Source organism: Tachyglossus aculeatus, chromosome 5 (assembly GCF_015852505.1).
Source record: "Tachyglossus aculeatus isolate mTacAcu1 chromosome 5, mTacAcu1.pri, whole genome shotgun sequence".
In the NCBI taxonomy this organism is placed as follows: Eukaryota; Metazoa; Chordata; class Mammalia; order Monotremata; family Tachyglossidae; genus Tachyglossus; species Tachyglossus aculeatus.
This window is the reverse complement of record NC_052070.1, coordinates 80,832,166-80,850,624: the sequence shown is the minus strand read 5'-3', so window position 1 is coordinate 80,850,624 and position 18,459 is coordinate 80,832,166. Positions and strand designations below refer to the sequence as shown.

General features: G+C 44.0%; 1 protein-coding gene across 2 annotated transcripts in view; it reads left to right on the top strand.

Moving 5' to 3' along the window:
- The first annotated feature begins 1,509 nt into the window (after nt 1–1,509).
- The window catches only part of IDO2 (indoleamine 2,3-dioxygenase 2), a 34,449-nt gene continuing 17,499 nt past the window's right edge, over nt 1,510–18,459 (top strand). Inside the window, exons 1-6 of one of the 2 annotated variants that reach the window (XM_038746424.1) lie at nt 1,642–1,711; nt 3,758–3,879; nt 10,252–10,347; nt 15,027–15,146; nt 16,731–16,849; nt 18,175–18,189. In XM_038746424.1, coding sequence (XP_038602352.1) covers nt 10,282–10,347; nt 15,027–15,146; nt 16,731–16,849; nt 18,175–18,189 — 320 coding nt within the window. In that variant the 5' untranslated portion in view covers nt 1,642–1,711; nt 3,758–3,879; nt 10,252–10,281. Of the gene's footprint in view, nt 1,712–3,757; nt 3,880–10,251; nt 10,348–15,026; nt 15,147–16,730; nt 16,850–18,174; nt 18,190–18,459 lie in introns of both variants that reach the window. The other variant, XM_038746423.1, reaches the window with a different exon arrangement.

The window sequence follows — 18,459 nt, the reverse complement described above, 5'->3', positions numbered from 1 at the left end:
TTCCCAAAATATCAACACTAGGCCTGCTTCCCAGCTGTCTCACAAGGGAACATCTCCCACCTGCTCCTTTAACCTTTCCTCTTTACCTGCAGCTCTAATAATATCCTCTCTCACCTCCTAAAAATTTATTGCACTTACTATCCTCCTCTTCTTCACTGCAATGACTTCACTGCATTGACTGCTCTCTCCAGCAACTCCTTCCCCTATGCCTCCAAACCCACACAAATCTCCCCAATTTTGAAAAAGCCTGCTCTCCACCCAAACCCTCTGCTCCCATTTACAAAAGTGTAAAAAAAATTATATCAATCATATAATTATTGAGCACTTTCTATGTGCAGAGCACTGTACCAAGTTCTCGGGGAGTATAATACAACAGATTTGGTAGGTACAATCGCTGTTCACAAGGAATTTACATTCTACAGAGGAGCTGCCTTCTTACTGTACAATGATGCTGTGAAGCTACAAAGATATTGATTTGAAAACATTTGGAAAAATTAAGTTTTAAATAGATTCAAGGAAATCTAGGGAATTTTTTATGGTATTTGTTAAGTGCTTACTGCATTCTAGGCACTAATTATGTTGGACCCAGGGGATGTCCTGCATGTAACTCACAGTCTTAATCTCCATTTTCCAGATGAGGTAACTGAAGCACAGAGAAGTTAAGTGCCTTGCCTAAAGTCACAAATCAGACAAGTGGAGGAGCTGGGATTAGCACCCAGGTCCTCCACTTCCAGGCCTGTACTCTTTCCAAGAGGCCATGCTGCTTCCCCTATAATCTTCAGGAAAAAAGTGATTTTTTACTACTCAATGCCTTGGATTTTGTTTGTTTATGTAGGGAGAAGCATCTTTCTGTTTACTTAGTTTTAAACTAAATATTTGAACAAGATCTAAACTGCTTAGATAATGCCATTCCTTCAGCAGAGGTCAGGGTGAACCTTTCTCTGTGCTTCCCCAGAGAGGCCAGCCAGGATTTCCAAAATGGTCTGAGGAGAATACGGCAAGAGTAGGGTAAATTATTGCTGGTTTATGAAGCTCACAAACGTAGCCCAAACTCAAATAAGGCAAGCCATTTATGTTTTAAATCCCAAGAACTTTTACAGTGGAAAATACAACCATGATTCTCACCTGCTCACAAGATTTGTGCTTTGGCTAGGAAAATGGAATCACCCAGAACCTTTTCAACTTCAAGATGCCGTGCTCCTGTTTGTAAATTCTAGAGAGACAGAAAGTTTTGCGCCAACTTGCAGAGTCTAATTGCCTGGCAGAGCCTATACTTCAGAATCATAGAACATAGTCCACTTTGCAAAGTAGAATGCCACCAAAGTATTCAGTAAATTGTGCTTTACTCAGCATGTATTGAGGGGCAACTTGTGACCTGAAAGCTTTTTGTTTATTTTTTTTAATCAGTAACCTTTAACATGTTGACTCAGGACCTTTGGATTGTGAGGGTTAGTTAGAAAAGACAAGGTGCCCCAGGGTTCTCAGGAAACTACTTCACTTTGGTCACCATAAGGAAGCTTCAACTAAGTCCCTGTCGCACAATTCTTGTGGGCAGTATTTAGTGTTGTTGGATTCATCTTGCCAAACTTCTCTTGGACATTTTGTCAACGCCATGGAGGTCGATAAAGAAGAGCCAGAGAAACTTTTGCCTTTTACTTTGAGAAGATTCTGTATATCTGAAGATTTTGGCTTTCTTCTTCCAGATCCACTGGTAGGAATGCTTTCTCATACAATACGGAGACTCAGGAAAGATGGTAGGGGAGAGAGGGGCCTCCTTCAGTCTGTGAAATGAAAGATTTCAAAATCTCTTAACCTAGAGATCCAGTTTAAAAAGCAAAGACTTGCATAAACGATTTGAGCAAAGTAGAAACAAGTGCAGTTGTAAAAAGAAATATTTCCTATGGCCCAAAGTTCTAGTTGGGATATTATGAATTTGCAGATTAAAGTTCATTAGTGACTCTTTCTAATATTTCCTTGGAGGTTTTAAGCTGGATCCATATGTTTTGTACGCACATCTGAATTTACTAAGAAATTTGTGGTTTAAGTGGATGTAGTGCACAGACAGAGGAAGAAACTCAAACACTACTGCCACCTCGTGTATATTGGGAGCTGCGGGAAATTTCTACTTCATTTTTTCCTTTGATATTTTCATTCATAGGTCTTCTATGGGGTATTTATATAAACACTTCCTGGAAAAATGATACACTCTGCAGTTGTGAGTCTCAGGGCAGTGTGGGGACTTTTAGAAAGCATTGTCACTGAGGGACTTATTCAAATATATAACTCAAAAACACAATTAGATCAGAAAAGGTTCAGCACAGTTTTTAATCATCTGCCTGGCTGATGTTAGTGTTCAGGGTAATATTTGCTCTTCAGTCCTGGTAGCTTTCATAATTTAAACTCTTAGGCATCAACAATATCTTCTATAACCATTCCTACATACCAGAGGAATATGGCTTCTTTCTATAAATGCTGTCTACCACTGATAATATTCATTTACAGTTTTTGGTTCCTACAGCTTTAGGAAAGCAGGGTATTCCTCTTCTTTAGGGAAGGAAACCAAGACAAACTACTATGTTATCAATATTTTTCAGTAGTAGTTGACTTTTAAAACACTCCTATAGTCTTGTATTCTGAGCATGACAAGTATTGGAGTAAATCAAATTCATTTAAGCAAAGATAAGTTGCCCCCTTTAGACTTGCATCATGGTTCCAAGTGTCCCTTCACAGTCAGAAAGGCCCACATGCTAGAGAAAGTAGAAATTTCCCACTGGTTTATAACTGAACAAAATGGATCATTGCCTGATGGTAACACCTGGTCTGGGGCTCCAGCATGGAGATGACTACAACCGGCCACAGTTCTGACATGGCAGGAGTGATGGGAACCTGCCTTGGGTTTGTTTGGGGCACTGGCAATGTTGGGTTGGGGGCAGAGGAAATTTTCCTGGCTTGTGGAGCTTCCTCTTGGAGCTTTCTCATGATTTCCACAGCCTAGAGCTGGCTCTTCATCCCCTCCAGCCATCTCTGTGGTCCTAAGAGGGTGGTAGATTCATACTGTGTTGGCCAAAGCTTTCAGTTAGAGTTGGAAGTCTCCAAATTGGCTGCATTGGGGAAGTAGGCTCAAACTGGGCAATGGGGACCAAGAGGATCTTGGGATGCATCACAATACTAACAGAATCGTTCCACTATATCAAAATGTTTCTACTCTGGATTATCCTTGTTACCGTCCAGGAGATATTTCTGTTCAACATTCCAATGTTCTCGAGTTTAAAAATTCCTGCAAATGACACATACTGTTGGTCACAGAAGAATAAGGACTATATGTGCTTTCAGGGTATTATAAAACAAAAGGAAGAAACTTAAAACCCTTTTTTTCATGGTATTTGCTAAACACTATGTTCTATCACTGTACTAAGCGCTGAGTAGGTACAAAATAATCAGGTTGGGCACAGTCCATGTCTCGCATGGGGATAACAGTCTTAGTCCCCATTTTACAGATGAGGTAACTGAGGCCCAAAGATGTGAAATGACTTACCCAAGGTCACATGGCAGACAAGTGGTAGAGCCAGGAGTAGAACCCGGATCCTCTGACTCCCAACCCCGTGCTCTATCTCGAGGCCTCACTGCTTCTCTTAAAAACTGTTAATCAAAACTGTATCTAGTTAGTAACAACCTTGCAAAATCCTTCTGACTCAAGACTGTGGTGCTGGCTAAAATGACCCTGCACAAGACTTCCTCCATTGTTGATATCTTTCAGGTGGCAGAGTGATAAGAGAAAATAGATTGGAAGTCTTCTTGAAAAGATTGATCTCCCTCCCAGCACCTCCAGAACACAAGACTGGTCTTCTCCACCCCTATGACTGACAAACTTTGGAAAATGTTGTGATGAGTTCTTTCCCCAACTTTTCTAAAAGTTTCCTATAGGAAAAATCATTCAACCTCAATGGGCCTCAGTTTCCCTCTTTCTAAACTGGAAATAATGATCCTGGTTTGTCTCTGCCCTATGGATAATAGAGATATAATAATAATTGTTGCATTTGTTAAGTACTTATTATGTGCCAAGAACTGTACTAAGGGCTGGGGTAAATACAAAATAATCGGGTCCCACATGAGACTTACAGTCTAAGTAATAAGGAGAAAAGATATTGAACCCCCATTTTCTAGATGAGGAAACTGAGGCACAAAAAAGTTAAGTAATTTCCCCAAGGTTGCACAGCAGACAAGTGGTGGAACCAGGATTAGAACCCAGGTGCTCCGCCTCCCAGGACCATGCTCTTTCCTCTTAGACCACACGGCTTCACATGCTGCTTAAAAATATAAATGAGCTAATATGTTTGAAGTGCTGCTAGCCCCTAAGAAGGAATGTGCCAAATAAATTCAATGAACTTCTATATTTGTGCTTTTGCAAAAAATGTTTCACTATTATGGTAGATTTTATTTTGCTAAAAGGGAATTGTTTTAAAATGACAATTCTGTATTTCATGAATTTAGAACCTGAAGCAGCATGGCCTAGTGGATTGAGCATGGGCCTGAAAGTCAGAAGTCAATCACTCATATTTATTGAGTGTTTACAGTGTGCAGAGCTTTGAACTAAGCACTTGTGAGAGTACAATACAAGAGTTGGCAGACACATTCCCTGCTCACAGTGAGCTCACAGTCTAGAGGGAGAGACAGACATGAGTATAAATGAATGAATTTCAGATATGTACATCAGTGCTGTGGAGATGGGAGGGTGGATGAATAAAGGGAGCAAATCAGGAAATGCAGAAGGGAGTGGGAAAAGAGGAAAGGAGGGCATAATAATAATAATAATAATAATAGTATTTGTTAAGCGCTTACTATGTGCAAAGCACTGTTCTAAGTGCTTGGGGGATACAGGGTGATCAGGTTGTCCCACGTGGGGCTCACAGTCTTAATCTCCATTTTACAGATGAGGGAACTGAGGCACAGAGAAGTTAAGTGACTTGCCCAAAGTCACACTGCTGACAATTGGTGGAGCCGGGATTTGAACCCACGACCTCTGACTCCAAAGCCCATGCTCTTTCCACTGAGCCACGCGCTTCTGCGTCTCAGTAAGGATTTGAAAAGGGGCGAGGAATTGTCTGTCAGATATGAAGAGGGAAGGCATTCTAGGACAGAGGCAGGATGTGGGCTGGAGATCAGCTGCAAGATAGATGAGCTTGAGCTACAGTGAGTAGGTTGGTATTAGAGGAGTGAAGCATGTGTCTTAGTTGTAGTAGGAAAGCAGGGAGGTAAGGTAGGAGGGGGCAAGGTGATTGCTTTAGCAGCAGTGGTAAGTCATTTCTGTTTGATGCGGAGGTGGATGGGCAACCATTGGAGGTTCTTGAGGAGTGGAAAAATATGGGCTGAACATTTTTATAGAAAAATGATCTGGACAGCAGAGTGAAGTGAAGACTGGAGTAGGGGGAAACAGGAGGAAAGGAGGTCACCAAGGAGGCTGATCTGCTAATCAAGGAGAGTAGAATGAGTGCTTGGGTTAACAAGTTAGAAGTTTAAATGGAGAGGAAAGGATGGATTTTAGGGATGTTGTGAAGGTTGAACCCAACAGGTTTTATTGATAGATTGAATATGTGGGTTGAATAAGAGAGATGAGTCAAGGATAACACCAAGGTTACGGGTTTGCAAGGCAGGGAGAATGCTGGTACTGTTAAAAGTGATGGGAAAATTAGGGGGTGGGCAGGGTTTGGGTGGGAAGTTAAGTACTATTTTGGACATGTTAAGTTTGAGGTATTAGTGGGACATCCAAGTACAGATGTCTTGAAAGCAGGAGGAAGTGTGAGGAGGGAGGGAGGGAGAGAGAGAGAGAGAGAGAGAGAGAGAGAGAGAGAGAGAGAGAGAGAGAGAGAGAGAGAGAAAGAAAGAGAAAGAGAGAGAGAGAGAGAGAGAGAGAGAGAGAGAGAGAGAGAGAGAGAGAGAGAGAGAGAGAGAGAGAGATTGAAGTAGCATCTGCATAGAGGTGGTAGCTGAAACCATGGGGGAGAATGAGTTCTCCAAGGGGGTAGATGGAGAATAGAAGTGGACCCAGAACTGAACCATGAGGGATTCCCACAGTTAGAGGATGAGAGGCAGAGGAGATGTCCGTGAAAGGGACTTGAGAATAAGTGGCCAGAGACCTAGGAAGATAACCAGGCGAGGACTGTCAGTGAAGATGAGGTTGGATAAAGTTTTCAGAAGAAGGTGGTCGACAGTATTGAAGGCAGCTGAGAGGTCAAGGAGGATTAGAATGGAGTAGAGGCCACTGGATTTGGCAAGATGGAGTTCATTTGTGACCTTTGAAAGGGCGGTTTCTGTGGAGTGAAGGGGATGGAAGCCAGATTGAAGGGGTTCAAGGAGAGAACTGGAGGAGAGGAACATGAAACAGCAGATGTTCACAACTTGCTCAAGGACTTTGGAGAGGAATGGTAGGAGTAAGGAGGTAGGAGGAAGATGAGGTGATAACTGGGGGGAGTCATGGGGTCAAGGGAGGGTATTTTTTAGGATGGGGAGACGGGCATGTTTCAAAGCAGTGAGGAAGACTAAGTCAATGGTATTTATTAAGTGCTTGCTGTATGCAGGGAAGCAGCATGTGTGTGACCTTGGGAAGTCACTTCATTTCTTTGTGCCTCAGTTATCTCATCTATAAAATAGGAATTAAGACTGTGAGCCCAATGTGGGATAAGGATTGTGTCCAATCCAATTACTCTTGTATCTACCCCCAGCTCTTAGTACAGTGTGTGGTACATAGTAAGCATTTAACAAATTGTTGGGTTTTTTTTATTCTGTCGAGTCATGTCCGACCCACAGCAGTGTCATGGATACATCTCTCCCAGAATGCCCCACCTCCATCTTCAGTCGTTCTGATAGTGTATCCATAGAGTTTTCTTGGTAAAAATACGGAATTTGTTTACCATTGCTTCCTTCTGTGCAGTAAACCTGAGTCCCTGTCCTCGACTCTCTCCCATGCTGCTGCTGCCCAGCACAGGCAAGTTTTGACTTGTAGCAGTGTGCCTTCTGCTTTCTAGCCACTGCCCAAGCTAGGAATGGAATGGATATGCCTCTGCTTGACTCTCCCTCCCACAGTTAAGACTGGTAGAGTACTGGAAACTCTCCAGGTGCGACCCTGAGATATTTAACAGATACCAAAATTATTATTATTATTAGAACACTGTATAAGAGCTTGGGAATGTACAATACAACAGAGATGGTAGACGTGATCCCTGCCCACAAAAAGCTTAGAGATTAGAGGGGAAACAGACATTAAAACAAATTACAGATGGATACATACACAAGTGCTGTGGGTGTGGGGTGAAAATCTAAGTGCATAGGCAATGCAGAAGACAGGGAAAAGAGGAGAAATTAGGGCTTAGTCAGGGAAGGCCTCTTGGAAGTGATACAATTTTAGTAGGGCCTCGAAGATGGGCAGAGCGGTGTTCTGTCAGATATGAATGGAGAAGGAGTTCCAGGCCAGAGTGAAGACATGGGGCAGGGGATCGGCAGTAAGGAAGATGAGATCAAGGTACATTGAGTAGATTGGTGTAGAGGAGCAAAACATGCTGGTTGGGTTGTAGTTGCAGAGCAGCAAAGTAAGGTAGGAGTTGAGGAAAGGTGATTAAGTGCTAAAATCATTATGCTTCTTTCCATCATACCTACTAACTGGTTAGTGAATGAGGGAAGAGAAGAGACCCCGAGTAAACTGAATATCCCAGTGTTGAAAACTATCCTCTTTGTATTACATTAACTCCATGTGGGATATAGACTGTGTCCAACCTGATTACCTTGAATCTACCCCAGAGATTAATACATTGCCTTGTAAGTAGTAAGCACTTAACAAATATCATTTAAAAAGGGGAAAAAAAAGGCTGCACCAGTCCCTGTCCTTTGATCTTGACACAATCAGTCCTGAGTAACCCCACAAAAGCTAGCTTCATGTGCAAGACCAGAAGATAGGAGGTGATGGAGGACAAGAGGAATACATATTCACTAATCACTGGTGGTTTCAAAATGAGGAATAAGTAACAGGACAAATATTGGGCAACAGAGCAGATATTAGGCAATGTTGAAAGAAGCAGGTTCACAACAACTCTTTGCCCTTAGAAGCAAAAAGGTAAGAGGATAAAGAAGACAGGAATTTTCCTTTATGATGGCAGAAAGGAAGCAGTTCAATTTACATTTCCCCAAATCTCAGCAGATAAAAGTTGATTATCACTATGCATCCCTTCAAGCAGTCCACTCAATATGTAAAATTGTCTACACCTTAATTAAATTCCATTCATCAGCTTACAGATTTATTACACTGTTTCAGAAACATTATTTGACTAGTAAGATTCCTGCTCTGGAGGTGCCATGTTTACGGAGCGAAGAGATAAACAGCCTCTAGGCTGTTGGATAGGGTTGCTCTACAGTGTTTAGATTGGAGCAGAGAAAGTGGACATACTATTATTCGTTATTATTATTAACAATAATAATAATAATAATAGTATTTGTTAGCATTCATTGTGTGACCGGCACAGTACTAAGCAAGAACTTTTTCATTCTGTCCTTTGTTTTGGGTCATGGTTATGTTTTACTATACCATGGGCAATGCCTGAGGTGGAGCTGGGTGAGGTGAGATGCCAGCAAACAGCAGGCTTTCCAGACCAGAAACTATCTCATTATCCTTTAGGTGCTAAATCTGTTTCCTGGGATTAGCTTCCCTACTATCTGTTTCTCTCAAGCACTAAACCCACCACCAGATCACTAGTTAGGATGCAGGTCTTCATCCTGAGGCTAATTACAACATCTTTTCTTCTTCCAGGAGCCTCAGAGTGAGGGTAGAAGCAGACAATTTCATCTTCTCAGAACCGGGATGGGGGTGCAGGCTGGAAGAGCAACTTGCTACAGCCTAGAGTTAGTTTCCGGAAAGTAGATTTGAGGACAAGGATATGCAAATCCAGCCATTTTCCTGGGAGATTATCTAGTAATCTAAATTTTTGGTGTGCCTACCAGAAGTGGGAATGTATGAATGAAAAAGCACAGGATTGGGAGTCAGAGGGCCTAGGTTCTAATCCTAATATAATCTAAACCACGAGAAGCAGCATGGCGTCGCGGTTAGAGCACAGACTTGAGAGTCAGAAAGATATGGGTTCTAATCCTGGCTTCACCACTTGTCTGCTGTGTGACCTTGGGCAGGTCACTTCACTTCACTGTGCCTCAGTTACCTCATCTGTAAAATGGGGATTGAAAATGTGAGCCCCATGTAGGACAAGGACTGTGTCCAACCTGATTTACTTGTATCCACTCCAGTGCTTAGTACAGTGCCTGGCACATAGTAAGAGCTTAACAAATACCACAGTTATTATTATTATTATTCTTGGCTCCTCTGCTTCTATGACATGTGACCTTGGACAATTCACTTCACTTCACTGGGACTCAGTTTCTTGATTTTTTTAAAATGGGAATGAAGTGCCAGTTCCCTCTCCCCTCTTAACAGTGAGCCCCTTGTGGGATAGGAATTGTGACTGATTAAATTTATTGTAGAAGCTGCGTGGCCTAGTGGAAAGTACCTGGGCCTGAGAGTCAGACCTGGATTCTAATTCTGACTCCACTACTTGTCTGCTGGGTGACTTTGAGAGACTCAACTGTTCTGTGTCTCAGTTCTGTCATCTGCCAAATGGGGGTTAAATACTTGTTCTCCCTCCTACTTAGTGAGTCCCATGTGGGGCCTGATTATGTTGTATCTACCCCAGCACTCAGTACAACAGAGTTTAGCACTTAGTAAATGCTTAACAAATACCATCATGATTGTTATTAGAAAGAGTGATGAAATCTATAAATCCCCACTTAAGTACACTCTGAACTAAGCTCTTGGGAAGCTCAGGGTAAAGAAGAGACATGTTCTCTGCTCACAAGGAGCTTACATCCTAACAGGAGAAACACATGAATAAAAAATACTTACAATTAGCATGGTGAGAAATAACTGAGTAAATATATGTCCATAAGTGGCTAATGTGATCATTAATTGAGTGTTCACTGTGTGTAGTGCACTATACTAAGTGCTTGGGAGAGTGCACTATAATAAAGTTGATAGACACATTCCCTAGCCACAATGAATTTACAGTGTAAATAGGATATTAAGTGCTAGAGAAGTCCATAGTCACTATCCAGCACCACTTTACTCCCTATCTGGAGTCTGGAAGCACCCTGTTGAGGGCTTTTATTTGTACTCAGTACATTTGCCTGAATCTTTTAAGACCGTATCTCTTCTGAATGTAGACGGAGCTTTCAGATGACTACAGGCCTTGGATGGAGATTGCCAGCAACCTGCCCCAGTTGATTGAAAGTTGCCAACTTCGGGCTCAAGTGGACAAGGTACAGTAACTCTTTTGCTTATCTGTCTGATCTGATGGCCTTGTATCTACCCCAGCACAATCAATCAATCAAGGGTATTTATTGAGTGCCTACTGTGTGCAGAGCACTGTACTAAGCACTTGTAAAAGTACAATCCAAATGAGTTAATAAACACAATCCCTGCCCACAGTGACCTTAAGGCCAACATTAGAATAAATTATAGACAAGGTACACATTAAGTGCTGTGGGGCTGGGGTTAATATCAAAGTGCTTATGGGTACAGACACAAGTGCATAAACGATGCAAAAGTGACAGTGGCCTTGCCTGGTACAACCTCCCTCCTCATATCTGACACATAATTACTCTGCCCTCCTTCAAAGCCTTATTGAAGGCACATCTCCTGCAAGAGGCCTTCCCTGACTTAGCCCTCTTTCCTCCTCTGCACTCCTTTAAAGCGTCACCCAGACTTGCTCCCTTTCTTCATTCTCCCCATCCCCACAGCACATATGTCCATATCTCTAATTTATTTATTCATTTGAAAAAACTGAGTTATATTAATGTCTGCCTCCCCTTCTAGACTTTAAGCTCATTGTGGGCAGGGAATGTGTCTTTATTTTCATATTGTACTTTCCCAAGCATTTAGTACAGTGCTTTGCACATAGTAAGCACCCAATTCATTCATTCAATCGCATTTATTGAGTGCTTACTGTGTGCAGAGCACTGTACTAAGCGCTTGGGAAGTACAAGCTGGCAACGTATAGAGACGGTCCCTACCCAACAGTGGGTCTAGAAGGAGGTGGTTCATTCATTCAATTGTATTTAATGAGTGCTTACTGCAGGCAAAGCACTGTACTAAGGGATTGGGAGAGTTCATTACAACAACAAACAGACACATCCCTGCCCACAAGGAGCTTATAGTCTAGAGGAGGGCGGGGGAGGCACTGTATTAAGCATCGGGGTGGGTACAAGCAAATTGAGTTGGACACAATGCCTGTCCTCATGGGGCTCACAACCTCAATCCCCATTTTACAGATGAGGTAACTGAGGCACAGAGATGCGAAGTGATTTGCCTGAGGTCACAAAACAGGCAAGTAGCAGAGCTGGGATTAAAACACATGACCTTCTGACTCCAAGGCCTGGGCTCTATCCACTACACCATGCTCCATGGCACCTATGGGGCAGAGGAAAGAGGCCAGGTGAGGGATGTAGTGCTCTCAGAGCCTCTGTTCACAATTTTCACTTAATAAGCACAACTGACATATTGATTGCTTGATTACTAGGGTCATCATCCCAGGAGCAACAGTGGTCTCTGCCATCCACATTAGCCAGATATTTTTTCCAGGATTCCTGTGGAGTCTTGTTCATCACCTGAGACACTTTAGGTGGTCCCTTGATCAGAAACGTTCACCTTTGATGCCTCAACAAGTGTGGCTGTGAGAAGCAGCGTTGCTTAGTGGATAGAACATGGGCTTGGGAGTCAGAAGGACCTGGGTTCTAATCCCTGGCCCTGGCCAAGTCACTTCACTTCTCTGGGCCACATTTATCTCATATGTAAAATGGAGATGAAGAGTGTGAGCCCCATGTAGAACAGGGACTGTGTTCAACCTGATTAACCTGCATTTACCCCAGTGCCTAGAACAGTGCTTGGCACACAGTAAACTCTAAACAAGTACCCTAATTATTATCATTATTATTATTATTATAGTTAATAATATCTGTACCACTCTCTCTCCCTCCCTCCAGGCTTGTATCTCCTCCTGCCTTCAGGACATCTCCATCTGGATGTCTGCCCACCATCTAAAATTCAATATGTCCAAGACTGAACTCCTTATCATCCCTCCCAAATCTTGCCCTCTCCCTGACTTTCCCATCACTGTAGATGGCATTACCATCCTTCCCATATCACAAGCCCGCAATCTTGGTGTCATCCTCGACTCCGCTCTCTCATTCACCCTACACATCCAATCCGTCATCAAAACCTGCTGGTCTCGCCTCCACAACGTTGCCAAGATCTGCCCTTTCCTCTCCATCCAAACCATTACCTTGCTGGTTCAATCTCTCATTCTATCCCGACTGGATTACTACATCAGCCTCCTTTCTGATCTGGCTATCCTCCTGTCTCTCCCCACTTCAGTCTATACTTCACCCTGCTGCCTGGATTATCTCTGTATAGAAATGCTCTGGGCATGTTACTACCCTCCTCAAAAATCTCCAGTGGCTGCCTGTCAACCTATGCATCAGGCAAAAACTCCTCACTCTCGGCTTCAAGGCTCTCCATCACCTCGCCCCCTCCTACACCTCCCTTCTCTCCTTCTACAGCCCAGCCTGCACCCTCCACTCTTCTGCCACTAACCTTCTCACTGTACCTTTTCTCACCTGTCCCACCATCGACCCCCAGCCCATGTCCTTCCCCTGGTCTGGAAGGCCCTCCCTCCACACATCTGCAAAGCTAGCTCTCTTCCTCCCTTCAAAGCCCTACCGAGAGCTCACCTCCTCCAGGAGGCCTTTTCAGACTGAGCCCCCTTTTTCCTCTCCTCCTCTCCATCCCCCCACCCTACCTCCTTCCCCTCCCCACAGCACTTGTATGCATATTAGTACAGATTTATTACTTCATTTATTTTACTTGTACATATTTACTATTCTATTTATTTTGTTAATGATGTGCATACAGCTTTGATTCTATTTGTTCTGACGATTTTGACACCTGTCGACATGTTTTGTTTTGTTGTCTATCTCCCTCTTCTAGCCTGTGAGCCTGTTGTTGGGTAGGGACCATCTCTATATGTTGCTGACTTGTACTTCCCAAGCGCTTAGTCCAATGCTCTGCGCACAGTAGGTGCTCAATAAATATGATTGAATGAATTAATGAATAATAACCCCAGCAGGTTTTTCTCTACTTCCGAGGTGTGGGTTGCACTTTGACAACACTCGATAGGTGCTTAATCAATCCAGTCACCTTAGAATCAGGCTAAGCCAGAAGCCGAGCTAGAGCCTTCGTTCACCATTACCTGAGTCAGGCTTCTGGGGTCAACACAGTACCGAAAAGCCCAGAGCCAAAAAAGGCTTGGTCCAAGAAAGCTCAGTCTTCAGGGGACACAATCTGCTTCAGGCATGCCACTAGATGGTAGTGTGTCCCTAGCCTAGGCCGCCCAGCAGGAGGTCGTGGACTAGTGCTAAGAGCCCGGGCTTCGGAGTCAGAAGATCATGGGTTCTATTCCCAGCTCTGCCACTTCTTTTTTAAATGGCATTTATTAAGCGCTTACTATGTGCAAAACACTGTTCTAAGCCCTGGGTTGTCTGCTATGTGACCTCGGGCAAATCATTTGATTTCTGTAGGCTTCAGTTACATCATCTGTAAAACAGGGATTTTTTTTTAATGCCATTTATTAAGCGCTTACTATGTGCAAAGTACTGTTCTAAGCTTTGGGGAGGTTACAAGGCGATCAGGTTGTCCCACAGGGGGCTCACAGTCCTAATCCCCATTTTACAGATGAGGTTACTGAGGCACAGAGAAGTTAAGTGACTTGTCCAAAGTCACACAGCTGACAATTGGTGGAGCCGGGATTTGAACCCATGACCTCTTACTCCAAAGCCCGATTGAGACTATGAGCCCCACATGGGACAGGGACTGGGTCCAGCCCGATTTGCTTGTATCCACCCCAGTGCTTAGTACAGTGCCTGGCACATAGTAAGCGCTTAACAAATATTATTATTATTATCATTATTATTATTATTACAGATTGCTGAGTGGATCAAGGAAGTTCAGTAGTGACCTGGCTGCTTACCTTATTGGGCTGCTTCACCAGTTACCCAAAGGGATCACCAGGCTCCTATTGGGAGCTTATCAACCCATAAGACTTTCAAGCTGGTCTCTGAGGTACCCTCAGATCTGAGCAAAAAAAGCAGGAGCAGAAGTTGGGTTCAGCCATGCAAGGATCCAGCTCCACACTCAGCTACTGGGGGCAATTCACCAATAGGAAATAGAGAGGAGCTTCACAAGAGGCTGGGAGTCACCTGCTGGGATCCTCGCTCCAAGTCACTGTTGGGCCTGTAGGCGAGTCCCTCAGTTACTTGGGGCCAGGGTGGTTAATTTAATGAGGCACACAATGAGAGGGCAGCAGGACAAGTGGGGGGATTGAAAATTTGAAGATGCTCAGCTTTTGTCTGAGGTGAAAATGGTTCCTGGGTTCATAGAGACCTGGCGGGGGAAAGCATTGGCTCTGGAGCAGGGGAAGGGAGGTAGAAACGCTCTACGTTCATAATTCTCCAGATAATGATGATGGCATTTGTTAAGCTCTTACTGCATGCTGAGCACCGGTGCAAGTACTATGTAATCCTTTCAGATGCAGTTTCTACCTGACATGGGACTCAGTCTCGGGAGGAAGGTGAACAAATATTTAATCCCCACTTTACAGATGAGAAAAATGAGGCCCGGAGAATTTAAGTGATTTAGCCAAGGTTGTGACATAATGCTGGGTGCCTGGCATGGCACTTGCATTGGGGTGGTCATGCTAGGGAGGGGGTAACATATTTTCCCCCCCATCTCAGGGTGGCTCAATGTCTGATGCTGGTCTGACATCCAATGGTGGTAATAGTCTATACTGCTCTGGGCTCTCCCAATGTTTGCCAACTGCTCAGCAGCAAGTGGCTGAGAAGTGCTTAGTTTCTAGGCAGTAAACTCATGTGTTTCTCTTGACAAGATGCCACTGCTGAGTTGTCAGTCTCTGAAAAGCCACCGAGAGCAGCACCTGGCTCATCTAGTACTCAGCTTTATCACCATGGGGTACGTGTGGCAGGGAGGAGAAAAGAACACTGCACAGGTAAGGGGCAGAAAGATCTGTGTACAACTTTCTTTCTGAAGTGAATGTAACTAGGATCTTAGGCCTCCAAGCCTCAGATTCCCTTAAGTGAGGAGTTTTCAGCCATTTTTAATTATGTTTTTAGCCTGTTGCCCCAAGTATCTTCTCCAGAAGCCTCATCTCACACATATTCCACAGACACCCACCAAGGAATCATCTGCTTTACATGCAATTGCTGGAACTGCCTGGACAAAGCCTGCAAAACAAACCAGTTTTCTTGTTGGGCAGCATTGGTGGAGGCATGACAAGGGCCAGCAAGGAAGACTGGTGATGGAATTGGTATGGCAAGAGTCAGCCAGGTAGATTGGGGGCGACAGGGGCAGCGGAAGCCACTCAGGGCTTGACCTTCATTCTGAACATGGACCTCATTGGCTTATCTATACCCAGAGTATATAATCTTGCTCCACCTACTCCAGGGCTCCAGGGAGAAGTGTATTTGCCTCTCAGGACAGAGTCTATTTGGGTCTGTGAGTTGCCATTGTCTCCAGACTTCCCAGTATTGGTAAATGTTCTGATTGTGGTCCCCAGGCTATTAGCCCAGAACTCTTAATGCCACCCTAAGAGCAAGCCCACTCCCTGTTCCCCTTTTTAAAACCTCTGCACTTCTCTCATTTCCTTAACTTCATCCAACCTCGTCAGCTTTGTCCATCCACAATCTTAAGGCTGCCCACCTGACCACACTTTGATTCTTGAGGTATTGTGGTGCGAAGTTTTTAGCCTATCAAACTTACTAAGGTGATCATATTTTCCAGAGATTATCATAGGATAGGGAGGCAGGGCTTTCAAGGACATTTGTGCCAAGAATAGATGGAAAGAAAAACACCAGAAAAGGGAGAATCGATAGAAACAAAGTCAGAGGGAGTCAGAGAGGGAAGTGTGTGACAGAAATGTTAGCTGCGACAATAGCACATATGCTGGGAGTCATGGTGGCTACACTGTGTAGGCTATGGAAACCTGTTTCATAGATTTCTGTCCCATACCTGCCTTCTTTCTGCTGATTCTGCCGAAGTAGCCTGAAGCAGGACTTTTGGGTCCCACTGGCCATTTTTGGGTGGTGGGATGCAAGTTGTCCCACCTAAAATGAATCTTCTGGTCCCATCTTTCACCCGCTCAGTGCCCTGAGAAGCAGGAGCTTCTCGGCTCAGTGAACGTACTTTCAACATACCTTAGGTGAGGAGTTTTCAGCCATTTTTAGTCACTCTACACCTGCTGCCCCAAGAGTCTCGTTAAGGAGCCTCACCTCACACATACTCCACAGTGTCAGCTACCAGTTACATGACTAGTTGACCCACTCTGCCAATTTCATCCCTTGCCCATGATTCATTGGTTTCTAAAAACTAGGTCAGGACTTGGGCCATTCATCCAAGCTTTCAATATGCCTGGACTTTTTCCATTTAAGAATGACTTACTGTTCTGACAGACTGCGTCTCCTCACTTCCTTCCTGATCTACTTCTACCATGGGCATAGTTATCTGGGAGGAAAATTAAAGCTGGGACTTAGTTATGTTCTGCATGTACTCATTGGAGGGGGCTTGTCTCTACCAGGTTCTGCCCAGAAACCTTGCACTACCTTTGACTGAGGTCTCCCGGAGCCTAGGACTCCCTGCCATCCTGGTACACTCAGATTTTGTGTTGGTGAATTGGAAGAAAAAGAATCCTGATGGGTAAACAACACAGAAGTAATTGTCTATTGTTCTGTCCAGAGTCTGAATTCCTGGAATCAAAGAGTACAAGGACTTTGGCTGTCCCTCCCTGTAAAGATCAAAGGTCATGCAGCCGGTCTCTTGGGGAGTAGGTACATGTTTATGGTCTAAAGCAATTTACTGACTCCAATCACACTAAAGGCTAATTCTGGAGAAGGGAAGGTGGTAGGAGAAAGGACGAGGAGGCTTATTCCCTAGGAACAATCAATCAATCAATTCTATTTAAGCAGGGCTATGGTACAGTGGGTCTAGGGGGCAGGATTAGCGGCCTCAACCCAGTGGCAAAAAGCACTATGGCCTAGTGAAAAGAGCATAGGCCTGGGAGTTAGAGCTGGGGTTCTAACCCCGGCTTTGCCAACTGTCTGCTATGTGACTTTGGGCAAGTCATTTAACTTCTCTGTGTCTCAGTTACCTCACCTGTGAAATAGGGATTAAATGCTACTCCCTCCTATTTAGACTATAATCCCCATGTTGGGACAGGGACTGGGCCCAATCTGATTAATGTGTATCTCCACCAGTGCTTAGAAAAGTGCCTGATACAGGATAAGTGCTTAGCAAGTGAAGCAGTGTGGCCTGGGAGTCAGAGGACCTGGATTCTATTCCTGACTCCATCACTTCCTTGCTGTGTGACCTTGGGCAAGTCACTTCACTTCTCTGTGCCTCAGTTCCCTCATCTGCAAAATGGCGATTCAATACCTGTTCTCCCTCCTATTTAGATTGTAAGCCCCATGTGGGATCTGATGATTTACCCCAGTATTTACCCTAGTATTTACCCCAGTGCTTAGTACAGCACTTGGCACATAATATGCACTTAACAAATACCACAAACATTATTATCATTAAGTACCAGAATTATTATTACTTATTAACCTTGCCAGTAGTAATAATCTGTGAAAGCTGTTAAAAGAGAAATTAAGGTTCGATGCCAGCAGGAACTTCTTTAGTCTAAAAATTATCAGAGACACTATACCACATGTCCAAAGGACTCATGTCCAATGTGAGCAGAAATAAAACCCCAGTTTATCAAGGGAGAATCAACACCATGGCCCAGATTTCATGATCTCACTCATGATTTGCAAGGAAGCAGAAGCAGGAAAAGTCCCAAATGTTGATAAGAATTACTAGTGATATCTTGGAAAAGAAAAGCACCCAGAGAGCAAATCCAAGTGCTTAGTACCGTGTTCTGCAGATTATAAGTGCTCGTTAAATATCACTGATTGATTGATTCACAAATTGGCCTTTTTGTTTTCTTGCTTCTTTGCTGCCCCCATCTGAGATGACAATAGACCTCTGGAAATTGGGTGAGTGACCCAGATCCTTTGGCTCTAGTTACAGCCCCAGTGGATTTTAAATCTGCTCCCTTTTGAGTTCTCTTGCTCTGAGCAATATGTCCCACTTCAGAAGGATAAGAGATGTAAGAGCATTGGCGATGGGGAACCATTCTTCAGGTCTCCTCCCTGAGCATTTAGGGCTCCCTAGTGGGGAGAAGGTGGAAGTCTAGGGGACTCAAAGAAAGACCACTTTTGTAAAGAAAGCTCAGCTGAGAGGTCCCACGCTTGCCTCATTCCCCT